The following is a 16,409-nucleotide window of genomic DNA, read 5'->3' on the forward strand; positions in this document are numbered from 1 at the left end:
CTAATTTGCGCACCAACTTTGGAAGAAAAAGAATAATTCTATTTAATTCCAAATGGAAATCAAATGTAAAATGTAATGTGTTTATCCAAGCTAGCTTAAAGCCCTATTTATATATATATATATATATATGACATTTTGTTAAATTTGGCTTTAACCATTTTAACATATAATTGAAATTAAATAAAAATAAAATTATATTTTTTTTAATTTTAGCTTTTACAAAGTCATAAGAATCTAATGAGTCCTTGGCTATTTCCATATTTTTGATTTGGTCTCACTTTATTAACTGTGTTGCAAATTGGTCCTTTTCTACTTGTTTTTTACTCATACTATCTCAATTGCATCCTTGACAAGATTAAAACATAAAATTACTAATTCAGCAGGATCAATTCAAAAATTAATTGAATTAAACACAAAAAGTCATGCAAATTAACATGTTATCAATGATATGAAAAAAAAATTGCTGAAATTTGTTGAAATATGAATAGTGAGAATGTATACAAAAAAACGGGGGATTTAGTGAAGCGGGAGGAGTATTTTATAAGAAAACTACTTGACAGAGTGATGGATATGCTTGAGAAGATGGTTGAGGAGGTAACAAAAATAAAGTTAGCTCATAAGAAGGAGGACAGATTGACATAGCTGCATGACAGTAAGGGAAAATTTTCAGTACAGAGAATGTCAGATTTATTGATGGAGAAGGGGGTGGAGGATTTAAGTTTTGATTTCGAAAAAATTTGGAAGATGAAGGTGCCACCCAGGGTAACAAGTTTTCTTTGGATGTTGGCATTAGGAAGACTTCCCACAATAGAGTTTTTTGAAAGGCGGGGCATTCAGTTCCAGCAAATGAGGAAGGAATGTCCATGGTGCGATAAAGAGTTGGAAATAGTTGATCATTTGTTCTTTAAATGTAAATTCATTGAAGGATTTTGGAGGGGAATCTTCAACTAGTGGGAAATGAGATGGGAACCCGTGGAGGGATTTTTTGAATTCTTTAACTTGTGTAATAATGTATATCTGTCAGGGGTTATGAAAAGTTTATGACTGATCTCAATTTCAACTACATGTTGGTCAATTTGGCTGGCAAGAAATGAGGTGGTGTTCAATCAAAAAATGATACCAATAGATTCAATGATTTTCCATTCGAAGATGGGAGCAATGATGTGGGTAAGGATGGTGTATAAAGAAGTCATTTTAACTGAAAATTCTTGGGGGTTCTACCCTTTAAAATGCAGGTCTCATAAAAAAACTTATAAGGGCTTGGAGATGAGCTGACGGTTTCCTCCAATAGGTTGGCTGAAATTTAATGAATGCGGGGTAGTGTTCGAGGACAAAGCTGGAGGTGGAGGGGTATTGAAAGATGAAGATGGAGTGGCGCGAGAATTATTATTGGGTTCGAGCGAGGCAAAAGATGCTGAATTGGCAGAATTGAAGTCAATTAGAGTCGCGCTTGAGTTATATGAAGGTATGGGATGGGCAACATGTTGTCCATTATTGATTGAAATTGGTTCCAATGTGGTGTTTAAATGGCTTTCAGAAACAGAGTCAAGACCGAGAAAATTACACTATTTTTTTGCTGAAATTGAGAGAAGATCATATCTGACATTAGGGAAAGCAGAACAAATGGGGAACGAAATGGCTTTTGCACCGGCAAGTGGTGAGAGTGTTGAAGAGAAGGGGAGTATTGGTTTTTGATTGATTAGTTGCTTTATTTCTACTGCTATGTATTCAGTTAAGGGGGTTTGCAGAGTTGGTTTTATTGGCTTTGGTAGAGTTTATTGTATGCTGCAAGTTTTTGAGACTAGAATGGCTTGGATTCTCCATGGCATTTTTCTGTAATTGTTAATCATTGAGAAAAAAAAAATTAAATTATCAAACATGTTGCGAGTATCTATAGGTGACTAATTGATTGACAATCTATCTACTTTTAGCTTATATTGGATTCTACTACATGTCACCCCCAAACTAATGGACAAATTGAGGTAGTCAATCGAGTCTTAGGTGCTTTATTACGAGCTGTTGTGGGTAAGAACCTTAAAAATTATGAAGAATGTTTGTCATTTGTTGAGTTTGCATATAACCGATCTATTCATTCTACAACTGCCTATTCTCCATTTGAACTTGTTTATGATTTTAATTCACTAACTGTACTTGATATTGTATCATTGCCTATAGAAAACATTTCTAGTTTAAATGGTGAGAAGAAAGTTGAATTGGTGAAATCTATGCATGTGAAAGCAAGATAACGAATCGCCAAAACAAATGAAGCAACTGCCAACAAAGCTAACAAGGGGCGCAAGCAAATTATCTTTGAGTCGGTGACTGGGTTTGGGGCCACATGAGAAAAGAGCGATTTCTAATGAAACACAAAACAAAATTGAACCCACGTGGTGATGGACCTTTTCAAGTACTCAAGCGCATTAATGATAATGCATATCAAATTGACCTTCCCGGTGAGTATAATGTTAGTGCCACTTTTAATGTGGCTGACCTTTCTCCTTTTGATATTGCAGATGGACGAATCCTTTTGTGGAAGGGGGGAATGATACGAGCAACTCATCCCAATTCAAAGGCCATAATAGAGATGAGCATAGTTTCCCTCAAGGCCCAATTACGGGATCTAAATCCAAATAGATAAAGTCAAAACTGAATTTAGTTATTCAAGACTTTATCACGAAAAAAATTTGAGAAGAAGAGTTGAAGTTTCAAGACAATACATTATTATTCTATTTCTCTTTTGAGTTAATAAATTCTCTCTAGATTTTTCTTTTCAAGAATTTCTCTTGAGTTTATTTTAGAAGAGTTTTAACTTCAAACTTTTTCTTGCCAAGGTTTCTATCTTGAAGGAAAGATTAGAGCAACTTGAAGAGGGTTGTAGATTTTTCGTGTTTCCAAGGCTTCTAAGGACTTCTACACGCCACGTTCTATCTTTCTATTTATATTCTTTATTCGCTTCCTTAATCTTTGATTTATTATTTTATTTTAGTTATTTATTATAAATGTTTTATCTGACTTGGATTCAATTTCATTTTAGATTATGTCAAAATTCAAGTTTCTTTTAAAACGTGTAGAGCCCTAAGTTAAATTATGCTATTGATCTCTATTGCTTATGAAAGTTATGAATTTAGTCATTAATCTTAATTTGGTGCTTTTCAAATTTTAAAATGGCATAATGATAAATTTAGCTTTAACTTTATATCTTTTGTTAAATTGATTTTTATTTTTTAAAGCTAATTTTGACTATTAACCTTTAAAAAGAGTCAAATTGCTTTCTTTTAACGTAAATAATGACTAAAATATTAATCAACTAACTTTAGGGTAGGTTTTATTTTGATCAACTAATTTCAAAAACTTTCAACTTCATTACCAATATTTTTAACATTTAAAATTTTAATGACCCACAATTAAATACTTAATGAGAGAACTAACACAGACTTGTTTTTATTAGTTTAATAACAAATTTAGCCTCCAAAACATGAACAATGGAAGGAGAAAGATAAAAACTTAACATCCAAAATGGAGTCAATTGTTTAAGCTTGAACTAAATTAAAGTGCAAAAAGCTCAACGTTATTTCAATTGCGATAGAAAATAAGTATAAATCTAAGGACGAAAAAACTATGTACATAAAAAATGTCAGATTTAAATAAATCTAAGAAAGAAAATACTATATGTGCATGAAAGGGTCAGATTTCACAAAATTAACAATAAAAGAACATTTAGAAAAAGACACATCCATTGAATTTCAGCTCCAAAACAAGTGGCAAATTTGTCTATCTTTTACCATGTAACCTTCCACGGTATATATCAAGAAAGATACGATGTCGGAAATGAATCATATCTTTTTGTGTAAATGGGAAGAAATCACCATGCGTTAGGCAATCACCATATTTCATCACAAATACTCCACAATCAATCGAGCTTTAGTTGTAGTAAAAGAAATGAAAAAAAAATATTGTAAGATAATAAGTAAATAAAATATAGAAAACTTGTAAGTTTTGAAAGATGAATTCTTACTTTTCTTGCTTCGGAATATCAGTACGCACTACAAATGGCCATTCATCTGCATCATTATAACCAAACTCTGGCAGTAGATAGCTTGTGAACCACTGTAATATTATTTGTTTTTCGACATTATTAGACTTTATCCGGGAAGATGGTATCGGATCTAACCATGAAATCTTCTTCTCTCTGGTATCGACACAGAAAAGAACCCAATGTGCTGATAAACACATTGGTAGAAACAACTACAAAAACAAATAAAAAAAAGAATTACAGTTAGATATGATCAACGATTTAAATCCAAATTACATCACAAGCTATAATGATGAAAATTTGAGCTTACTTTATGGACCCCTCTTAACTTCTCAGCTTTAAACCAACCTAATACTTCATCTTCTAATTTGGATCCTTTTATTAAGCAAGTCTGGTAATTGCAAAATATACAAGTTAAATGTTACTCTCTTTATATAATTTTATATAATATACTAATAATTTCATTTTAAAATACCAATAATTTTGGCAAGATAAAAATTCTTACAGCTATTTGAGGATCAAACGAATAATTTTGATGTATACATTTGGATATTTATCGGATCTCCTTTAAGCAATTTAAAAAAGCATTAACGACCTGTGTGTAACATTAATAATTAATATCATTAGTATATCTTCAATCAAAATATTAAATTGCAGAACTATTAACTTTGAAGATGAGTAAAACATAACATTAATTATAATTATAAAAATGATAACAATATACTAATTAAAAAACTAATTTATGGCTCAATCACGTAATAAGTAATTACCGAATCATCGATATAATACTCTATTAGTGTTTCATCACAATAAGGCACCATGAGTAAAGGTTTTAGTTTCTTGCCCACTAATTTAAATTCCTTGTCTCGTCCAATCAATTTTCTGTGAAAAGTAAATTTTAATTTATAGTTAGATTTTCCTTGAAACATAAACTCTAATATATATAGTTAGATTATAATGATCACTTCTTATTCCAATATTAACTAATCAAAATTAGTAACATACCTACTCAACTCACTCTTTTTCCATCTATTTAATCTTTTTATCTCCTTGTTTGTAAAGCTTGAGACTAAATATGTCCGAACATCCTACAAGAACAAGAAAATAAAATTTATAATGTAAGAACACTAATATGTGCATAAAAAGTAAAGGAATATATATAAAAAAGATTGAAATAAAGTATGAACCTCTCTACACCATGACCCTTGCTCCCTCAATGTTGTCTCATCATCAGACTCGGAAGATGAGCTTTGAAACTCATCCAATTGATTACTGTTGAATGATGGTTCATCATTTGGAATTTCGATTGAGGCAGCAATGTTTCTTCCATGATTAGGTTCTGTATCAAGAAATTTTGCTTAACAATGGAGCGAGCCATTGCCAAATGTTAAAGGAAACCATTGTTTAAGTAGTTTGGATTTGTCTCCACTACTAGTTTCTCCATAAGAACTTACTTCCTATTGACGATTCCAACCTATCTCGATTGCGAACCGAAGCTTCCATGATCTCTGCTTTTTCACCAACAGACTCTGAAGAAGAACATTGTGGCTCCATCCAATTGTCAAAAGATAGACTACCATCTGGCATTTCAACAGTTCAATTAATACCAATTTTAAGTAGCAAAACAGATAATAATGGCAAGTATGGTTCAAATACCATTTTTGTTGAAATCACTAGCAATGTCTCCATTACTACTAGCTTTTTCATGATTCCGGTTTTTGAAAACTTTTACAGTTGAAGTGCCATTCTCTTCCATCTTTCTTTTCCTTTTATCCTGTGAAATGAAAATGCATTAATGTAATCCAATCTTTTGAAATTCTTAGCCATGTTGTTGGAAAAAGAATTGAATGGATATTAGTACCATATTTTGCATGGGTTCATGATGTTCTCCATCTTCTGTGATAGAAAATGAATTCATATAAGTGAAAACTTGATGTAACTCTAAAAAGTAGACCTTCTATTGAAGTGCAGGAAAATAGAATGATAAACTCTAGCTAAACGAAAGGGTCTAAACAAAGTCAAAGTTAGACTTACTTTCTTTTGTAGATTCCAACCAATTTTGACTGCATACCAAAGCTTCCATGCTCTCAGGGTCTAAGCTACTGTAGGCTGGATTTATGGTCATAGCACTAATATTCGAACATGGTGCGGAAACTGATACTGGGATTGCGAGGAAATCACGAGCCATCTTTGCAAGTGTAGGGAACCTTTGAGAATTAACACGCCACCAACCAAGTATGTCTGCATCCGAGGGAAGCAAAGTCTCTTCTAAATAACAGTCAAGCTCTGACTTCTGTGAAGCCACCTCTTTAACATTGCTTGGAGATGCAAATTTACTGAAGTAGCTCACAATACAATCTTTTGTGGTCTCTGCTGTTAAAGAATTGGAATCATCCAAGACCGAAGATGATGCACTCAGATTTTTGGCTTCATTAGCATACTCAAAGTAAACATCCATGAGAACTTTACGAAATCTTCTCAGCTTCATCGTATTTTCAAGATCATAGGTCTCATCACATGAGGATCTAAACTTTAACCTTGGATCAAGAGTAGCTGCAATAGTGAAAGCCACATTACATAAGCTCCAATAGTTGTCAAATTTCCTCTTCATCAATATAACAAACGGATGATTGCTCTTTTTTAGTTGACCAAATTCCTCATACATGTTGCAGAGCTTCGGGAAGTACAAATTTGCAGTAAGGGATTGAGTTCCTTTGATATCATCAAAACATTTGAAACAACTTTGTAGAGTTGCTGCCTTCTCCCATTCCTCCATTGATAGGTTTAGCATAAAATTGTCATCAATTTGCTCCAGCTTACAAAATATTTCTCTTGATCTCAAGGCACTATCAAGTATGTCCGAGTCTGATTCCAGCTTGAAAGAAAGTTCGTCCCATGATTTCCCACCTTGTAGCTTCACTTGATTTACAGCTTCTTGAAAGTTCAGTTTTCCATGTGTTGTTTCAGTGACATATTCAATGGATTTCCATAACTTTGAAAGTATGCTATCCATCTCACGAAACCCATCCTCAAGAAGTGTGAAACTGATGAACCAATAAGCTGACGAAAGGGAGCCCTGCTCACGAACACAATTTTCTCTTATCTGATGAACCATACCATCATTCAGAAAAGAGTTATCCACAGTTATGGAACATACTTTCTTTCTTATATTCCACACCGAAACAAAGCTCCGAATAATTCCGCCTACGACCTTTGTGTCATATACATGCTCTAATTTCCTCAAGCCAAGAATCTTCATCTTTAGTTCCCAACCATCATCAATAAAATGTGCTATCAAACAACAATATGCAGTCTTTCCATGATTGTTCTTCCACAAACTTACTATCAAATTTAATTTGCAAGCAAGCTGATCAAAATACAACTGAAGTTTCTCTCTCTCTTCATTATAGATGCGATGTATGTCAGATAACAATTTATCTCTTGATTGAAACTCATACATTGGCTGCAAACCTTTCACAAAATTCTTGAAGGCTTCTTGACCAGCCAGATCTAATGGATATTGATGCTTAATAACCACTTTCACAAGATCCAAGTGACTCCTTTCTTGATCAAACGTTGAGCTTCTTTCATTGGTATCAACTGGAAGTATCGACTGGGTTTCTTGATTTTGTTTTTTCTTACCAGGACATACTTTCGAGTGGTTATTCAAGTGTGTGGTTCCACTCTTGCTTGACCCTGTAAGCACCTTGGGGCAGTGTTTACATTTGGCTACTTGTTTTCCATTTTCTTCAAACTTATCAAAGTCCACCCAAACCTTAGACCACGACTTTCTCTGCTTGTTTCCTTTTGTTTTCCCAATCTGAGAGTCACCATTGAAAATAATCTATGAAAAATGAGAATAATAAATCATGTATATTACTTTATATGATTTCAAGATTTTATCCAAAGGGAAAATCTATTTGATACTACATATGTATGCAATATTTACGCAGAACATATTAATACAATGTTGAAAAGATATTCCACCAATATTGTAAAAAAGGTAACTAGATTTACTGTGAAATTAATTTTGTTAAGCTGCATACTTGATGTAAGTTTTTCCGTTTAGTTTCTATGGAACTAATTAGGTTAAAAAAAAAAACTAGATTTCTAGTTTAGACAGGGTAGATTTCCAGTCTATGACATTAACAAGAAAAAATAAATAATTACCTGGTTATAAGGCCCTTCTAGTGTGTTAAAAGGAGCTGCAACAACCTTTGATGAAAATGTATAGAAATCGGAGAGTCAAAATTAAGAACCACCCCCTTCTTAGAGCAAATGTTATTATCATATTAGACCCATAAATGCTAATCCATAATTAATTCAGTGTTGAAATAATATAAGAATATATAAGGTAATGTAATTACCTGCTCAATATGCCCATTTATTTCTATTGCATCAATGTTCCTTGCTTCTTCAACTATTTTCAAAGGCATTGCTGTGTTTGAAGATGTAGGAATGCTTGAAATGGCTTCTTCTTGGAACTTAATTTCGGTGCCTTGAACTTTTACTGATACAAACGTTGTCTTCATATGTTTTAAGTCATCGAAGATTCTAAGAGCTAATGATTTTGATATTTCACTCTCAGTTGGAGGCCAATAAAATTGTACTATATAAACTTCATTACTTGTGTGACGATTTTGTAGACAGATGGCAACAACAACATCTATGTTATAATTCTTTACTAGGGCATATGGGTAGTATTCTAGGTCAAGCTTAGTAATAGATGGTTCAAAATGGTAGCCGTCCCTTGATTCAAATGCTTTCTCAATAATGAGGCTATTAATTACCTCTACTACATGATTCATAAATTGATAAGATTTGAGATCTTTCACATAACAAGAATTACTTTGGATAAAAAAAGGAAATTCCTTGTTTGGACCCCAAAAAGGTTTATTCATATTGTTGACTTTAGAAGCCGATGTTAAAGCTAATGAAAGCTTATATTTACAACATAAATATTTTGATATGTCATGTATCTCAGTAAAAGCAGCTAATCGATTTAATGCGAAACCCTGTAAAATTATTAAATAAGAAACAATTACCACAAATAAATTTTAAAATAAAAAACTTTGACATTGTACTTTTAATTTGATAAAGGTAATTAAATTTGAAAAGTGGCTTTTTCCAGTCAATTATTCATAATTTTAAACAAATTAAAACACATAATGTCATAATTATACTTATTCAAATAAATTTGATTTTTTTCTTACATAGTGGTGTTCATAAGTTGAAGTTGGATTGAACCAAAAAAAAAGACGAAAGTTCATCTGAGTCAAGTCTAGACTACCTAAAATAGTTCATTTTACTATTTTAAAAATTAAAATATTTCAAATATGAGTATATTAATATTTTAATTTTTATAATTAAAGTTAAATAAAATTATACTTTTATTGTAAAAAAAATTCAAGCCGACTGGCCCAAATGTACAATAATGACATATTTACACTATGTTTTTAATATGATTAAAATTTATCAATAATGAACAATAATTATTTTGTATGAAAAAAAAGGGTTAAATGTAAAGGTAATACCTCTAGAAAAGGTTGAAGAGGTTGAAGAGGCAGAGGATTTGGATTGAAACCTACAAACATATTCCATTCAATGAAAATGTTATAATTAGTCAAATAAACATAAAAACATAACAATAAGTGAAGGAAAGGACAAATGAATCAACCTTTATTAATTTGGTCACTTTCTCTTTAATTCAACTTACTACTAATAATGTCATTAAAGCCAATAATGTCCTCAATATATATTTTAAATTAAAAATGCAAACAAAATTGTATAAAATTACAAAAAATTATTCAACAAATAATAGAAAATTTTAAAAATAAAAATTATATCAAATATTTGAAATATCTACAGTTTTATATACAACCTTAGTTGTCACTGGACTTCTCAACTTATTTTCTGACCTTAGTTTAATTTGTTTTATAATATTTATACTTTTTTATTAATTTATTAAATTTTAATTATCTTCTATATTTTTAAATATTGTTCATATTTTTACTATATTTACTTTTTTGCAGTTTATATAAATTTTAATTTTAATATTTTTGCAATTTTTAATTATTTTATTTTTATTTATAATAATTTTATCATTTTGTGCACTTTTCTATATTTTCAATATATTTTTTTGTATTTTTAAAATAGTTTTTATAATTTTTATAATTTTTATAATGATTATAATTTTTATTATTTTAATAAAATTAGTTTTCACCATGTGTCACAATCCTACCATGCCATGTGGTGAAAATAACACAAAAGGATAACCATTACCACTTAATAATTGACTGTTAATTTTAATAGGAAAATCCTTCAATTGAGTGAAATTTTAGCATTTAAAGGCTCAATTGAGTGAAAAAATATAGAAGATTAAAACAATTTATTTTAACTTATTTATTTTAGTAATTTTAAAATAATTTATTTTAGTATGGATGTATCATATGGTTGGCAATTAACATAGAAATTTATATATTTTCAATGCATCAAATAAAAATTTATATAAAAATTGATATATAATTTAAGATGATTTGAATTGCATCCAATCAATAAATTAATATTTTGGTTGGTTCAACCATTAATTCAATTATGAAATTGTTATATAATTTTTTTTTAAAAAAAGAAAAGAAGAAAAAGAAAATACCTTGTCCAAACTGATGGTTAGTGGAAATGGAATTGAAGTGTCCATCTTCAACTTTGGGTTTCCATGCCGATAAGAAAAACATTGGACATTCCTTGTAACCTAAAATCAAACACTCTTCTTCCTCCCTCATTATTTCTAAAAAACTACTATCGTCAAAGAAAAAAAAATCTATAAGATCATCTTTCTCGTGGCTTAATGGAATTCGAGTAAAACCAGCAATTGAAAAGAGACGTTGCCATTCGCTCAACGTTTGGTGCCGCCTAATTATATTATTACCTTCACTTGCATCTCTGTTACACTCCCACTCATACTTCGAATATAAAAAAATGCCATACCGACACCAGAATGTGCAAGTATTGGAGTAATACTGAAAAGAATGCTCCAAACATGTCAAGAAATTGGAGTGGGTATGATTAGAATAAAAGTCTAGCATGATTACAATCGTCGGATTTATCTCCTTCAATCTTACCAACTCTCTCTCCATTGCTTTTCCATCTGTTAGCAACTTATCAAGTTTGAATTTGTAGTAAACCACCACCATTTCATCTTCTCTTCTTCTTTTGAAATCTAATTTATATTCATCCACTTCTGCCAAACTATTGGCGTAAACCACTTTCAACTCAGCCTCCAACTTTACATTAAGATTCATGGCATCCTTAGTCAAAAACTCCATTTGGCTGAAGGACTCTACGTATTTTTTCAGAAATGGTGGAAGAATGTAACTTACACGGACGGGTAGAGGATCGCCGGAGAAGGTCGGTAGTGTACGAAGAACTGAACCCTCAAAATTTTCATACGGGATGGAGAAATCAATGAGGTGCAATCGCCTGTTTCCCATCAAAGCATCATCGATAACTTTTTTTATGATGTCATTAATACGGTAGCCGTTATAATGATAATATGGTGCAGGATTCCCCGGGAAAGTGTTGTAGGAAGAAGCAGGATGCAGTCCGTAGGCTCGGCGAACCAGAGCGTCCGCAAAGTATTTCACCAGTCTGCTTTCATATAAGTAGGGTCTCTCATCAGCAAGAACCAAGATGATGTGAAGGAGCGCATCGGCGCTTTTCAGATCCCCATCTTCAATAGCTTTAGCGCAGGATAGTAACAATCTCAAGGCGGTGTCAGAAATAGAAGAAGCCATGAAAGAAGGTGAGATTCAACAGAGTTTGGGTAAAGCAGAAGAGAAATATGGTAGAAAAGTAAGTGAAGGCAGCAAGATGATGACTCAGGAAAAGCAAAAGCAGTAGGAAAAGTGCGTCATTGAACACTCACGCGGAATACTCAGTGTTTATATTTTGACTTTTCTTTTTGCTTCCTACAAATGACCTGCCTGCAAATTAAATAATATCTCAACCTAGTCTCTCAAATTTTTTTTTTTGTCTACATTAATACTAGAATTTCACAATTTTGATCCGTGATGACTTTGTATTCTAAAAATGTTAAAACTTAGGTTTCGCCTGCTCCACCTGTATTAAAATTTTTTATCTAAAAAAATATAATTTATCAAAAATATTAATTACATGATTATATTTATTTTTATATCAATTTATAATAAATAAATTACATAATTGTTAGCGTGTGTCATAATTTAATATTAAATAATAATTTTCTGTTTAAAGAAAAAAAAAAAAGACTAGGCGTGGTCACTTGTGGCATAACTTTTTCTGCAAAAAGATTCTCGAAAAATTTTAATTTGATATTTTAATTGTACACCTGCTCCCACTTTCCATATTCTATTCCTATTTTAATCATCACCTAACACATTGCTTTTTTGCTTACAGTATGTGCTATTTATACTTTATTTAAGTTACATCAATTATACATTAATTATTAATAAAACATTATTTTATATTTATATATTGTATATATAAATAATTATATTTATCTAATATAAAAATAAATTAATGTATTTATTTCTTTAAATATGTATAATTAAGTTAAAATTAAAATTTTAAGTATATATTTGAACCATAATTAAATATTCACATGTATAATTGTATCAAATTAAAATTTATGTATATAATTATGCATTAAATCAAAATTCATATATAATTTTCAAATTTATCTTTTATTTAAAAATTAATTCAAGAGTTTAAATTTATTATTTTATTCTTCCCAATTCCTATGGTTTCCAATTGAAATATAATATAAATACTAATTAGTGCTACTTTTATATATATCTCTAAAATTTTCAAAATTATTACAAAATTTTATAATGTAAAATTAAAATTTGATTTTATATATGTTCAAGCTCGATTTGGTCTGAAATATGAACTTAAAATTTTATTAAAGTCTACTTATTTTGTAAATGATTAACTCAAACCCATTTTAAATTTTATATATTTTTATTTATTAAAATTTTATATGTAATCATATTAACATTTTTAATGTTTATATTATATATTACTATTAATTTAATTTTTATGTGTTATCCATGTCCATGTATCATCCATCAAGGTTAGAAAGCCTTCTCCTTCAATTTTTTGTTAATTTTTAGTTTAAGATGGTAGATAGATATAGGATATTCATATAGATGGTGTAAAATGGCTCGACAAAATATGAAAAATGAAACTTAATGAATGTGATATACTATAATTAATAATAACTTGAATGATTAAAATTAAGCTTAATGAATTTTTGTGGAACATGCTAATTAATATGTTAGATTTTTATGTTTAAAAATTTAATAAAATAAAAATACTAGAAAATATATAATTACTTAATAATAAATAAATATAATATAAAAAGTAATATGGACGTATTAAATAATTTAGACTAATTATTTATAAACATAAATAAATTTTGAAATTCATATTTTAAATCGAGTCAAATTTGACTAACTATATATAATATTCAAACAATATATAGGCTCGCCCCAAATCCAACTCTATTATGAGGCTCGATTACCTTACTTCTAAGTATATTTGGTTCACATTAGGCTACCTTAATAAAATTTAAAGTAAATTAACTAGGTGGTCACCCAATTTTAAGGTAAGTTCTATTTTAGTCACTTAATTTTAAAAATTTTTAATTTTATTATCAATATTTTCAAAATTTAAAATTTTAGTCACCACAGTTAAACACTAAATGGAAAGCTGATGCAGGCCTATTTTTATTGGTCTAATAGAAATTAAGCCCTCCAATGTTTTGCACTTTATTAATTTGATCCTAAATTTAAAAATTCAACAAATTTAGCGCTCAATGTTTACAAAAATTTTCATCTAATTCTAATTCTAAAAAAAACAATAAAGTTAGCCCTAGACATTTACAAAATTTGTTAATTTTAATTTTAATTCAAAAATTTTAAAAGAAGAAAAATATTTAAAAAACTGTTATGATCAGTCCTCGACACTCCATTCTCAATCAAATAATAAGAAAGTTATCACATTAGGAAAAAAAATCTCCTTGACTTTCAAAATACAAATCACTTAGATTTTTTATTCAAAAGCAAAAACTAAAAAGAATGAAGCTTTTCTCTTGGGTAACGTATGGAATTTTTTGAACTTCCGTACATATTTTGAACTTTTAAATATTTTTCCTTCTTTTAAACTTTTGAATTAAAATTAAATTGATAAATTTTGTAAATATTCAGCTTAATTGAGTTTTTTAAATTAGAACTAAATACAATTTTTTGAACACGTTGAACATTAAATTTGTTGAAATTTTAAATTTAGGATCAAATTAATAAAATATATAAATATTGGAGGGTTAAATTTGTTATTAGATCAATAAAAATAGGCCCGTATCAGCTTTTCGTTAAGTATTTAACTGTGGGTAACTAAAATTTTAAAATTTGAAAACTTTAGTGATGAGATTGAATGTTTTTGAAGTTGAGTGACCAAAATAAAACTTATCTTAAATTGGGTGACCACCCAAATAGTTTACTCTAAATTTTATTAGAATGTATGATTATTTAATATAATACTAAACTAGAAAGGACAACAACAAAATTATCCATAAAATTATTTGTAAAACTAAGGTTACTTGTATAAATAAAATTAAAAAAACGTACCACAAAAGTAAATAAAAATTCTTTAAGTGATAACATAGCACGATATCATATTATCATGTCATCACATGAATTAAAATAAAATTTATTAAATTCTCAAATTAAAATAAATTAAAAAAAATTAAATTATGTTAAATTATTCCAAAGTAAAAGCAATGGCGCGTCATTGATTGATGGAGAAACCCCACGCGGAATACACTGTTTCAACTTTGGATTTTCTTCTTTTCCTGTGCTTCCTGGAAATAATGTGATACAGCCTTCTTCATTTTTGGCTTCCACTTGGATTTAATTATTTGCCAAATTATTATTTATTTCAAAATAATTTTAAAAACTAAAAATAAATAAAAGACATGATAAATTTTTTAATTTCACTTGTAAAATTTAAAAACCACTATTAAAATATTAAATAATAAATTTCTTTTTAGAAAAAAGAAAAGAAAAAGAAAAAGAGTAGGCATGGTCTCTCAAAGTCTCAAGTGGATAACTTCTACGTTTTGTTTTTCTGCAAAAAGATTCTCCCAAAGTTTAGTGTATTTCTACACTTCCTCCCACTTTCCATCTTCTATTCATTTTCATTGACTTCTTTTTTTATTTTTGCATTTTTATTAAAATTTAGATAAATAATTTAATAAATAAAAATAAAATCTAAAAATAAAAATAAAAATAAAAAACATATAATTTTATACAAATAATTCGGTTTATTCGGTTAATTTGGGTAATTCAGTTAATTCGATTAATTCGATTAATTCGGTTAATTTTATACTTATTTTAACCAAAAATTAAAAAAAAATAATTTTCGGTTCGGTTAAATTTTTTGAAAAAATTTCAGTTCGGGTAACGGTTAAAAATTTTAAAAGGTCGGTTAATTCGGTTAATGTTATTTCGAGTCGGTTAACCGATTGAATACCCTTAGTCACAACCCCCTCTCATCGAGTCTCATGTCTTGTGGGTCTGTTTGCTATTTTAAAATTAAAATGAATGGTTACTTTTGTCTTTTCGAGTATTTAAATTTAAGTGTGAGTTTGGATGAATGGTATATTTACCTGTGTTACTCTAAAAATAATAGTAACGGTGAGATTAGATATTGTAGCAATATTGTAACGTGAAAGAAAAAGTAAGCTAAATACACCGCACCTTACTGCCCATCCAAACTCACGCTAATTTGTAACCCTAGTTTAAAATCAATGAAAACTCCATAAACTCTATAAATAAGATCTTAGAATAGAGATGAAGGATCTCGGTTTTTAATTTTAATTCGCTTTGTGTTTGATTTTCTTTATGACTTGCTAAATTCCTCTTTTTTAGCTAAAGTAATATTTAAAGTTCGATTCCACAGGTTGTGAGATTTAATTGCTCTTAATTTTTTCTATGTTTTTTGGTATTTGCATGTCTTTTAATTTAATTACATTTGTTCAAGATTGTTAAATATATGACCAGTATATGAAAGCTTAGAATAATTGCTTTGTGAGTTAGATAATTAGTCGATCAATTGGTTTCTAATAATTGTGACGATTGCATAATAATTTGTGTAATGTGAGCATGCAATCTAACTTAAATAAACCTTGATGTGCATTTGTTTGTTAGAATTAGGTCTCTTTTGTTCTTTAAAGCTATTGATAAATTAAATTCTTAAGTGGTCGTTATAGGGTTGTTTGTCAACAACGGAAGGTAAGAAGATATTACGTTACTTGGCAATCGTCGATAACTATAACTAATTT

General features: G+C 29.3%; 1 protein-coding gene across 8 annotated transcripts; it reads right to left on the reverse strand.

Annotated features, from left to right (window-relative positions):
• Positions 1-3,526: 3,526 nt before the first annotated feature.
• Positions 3,527-12,100, reverse strand: LOC108474502 (uncharacterized). Of its 8 annotated transcripts, none has more exons than XM_053026078.1 (14): positions 10,683-12,100; positions 9,568-9,617; positions 8,401-9,048; positions 8,204-8,248; positions 6,068-7,853; positions 5,895-5,929; positions 5,690-5,807; positions 5,488-5,613; positions 5,221-5,390; positions 5,039-5,121; positions 4,804-4,915; positions 4,539-4,628; positions 4,344-4,424; positions 4,016-4,245 (listed from the first exon to the last, which is right to left on the reverse strand). In XM_053026078.1, exons 1-12 carry the CDS (start codon positions 11,821-11,823, stop codon positions 4,587-4,589), a joined length of 4,356 nt encoding a protein of 1,451 aa, XP_052882038.1. In that variant the 5' UTR covers positions 11,824-12,100; the 3' UTR covers positions 4,016-4,245; positions 4,344-4,424; positions 4,539-4,586. The 8 variants fall into 8 exon arrangements, with proteins under 8 accessions (XP_052882040.1, XP_052882039.1, XP_052882038.1 ...); XM_017776450.2 differs by having other exon boundaries at positions 5,221-5,372; positions 6,068-7,877; XM_053026076.1 differs by having other exon boundaries at positions 6,068-7,877.
• Positions 12,101-16,409: the final 4,309 nt, after the last annotated feature.

This window comes from Gossypium arboreum, chromosome 3, assembly GCF_025698485.1.
Source record: "Gossypium arboreum isolate Shixiya-1 chromosome 3, ASM2569848v2, whole genome shotgun sequence".
Taxonomy (NCBI): Eukaryota; Viridiplantae; Streptophyta; class Magnoliopsida; order Malvales; family Malvaceae; genus Gossypium; species Gossypium arboreum.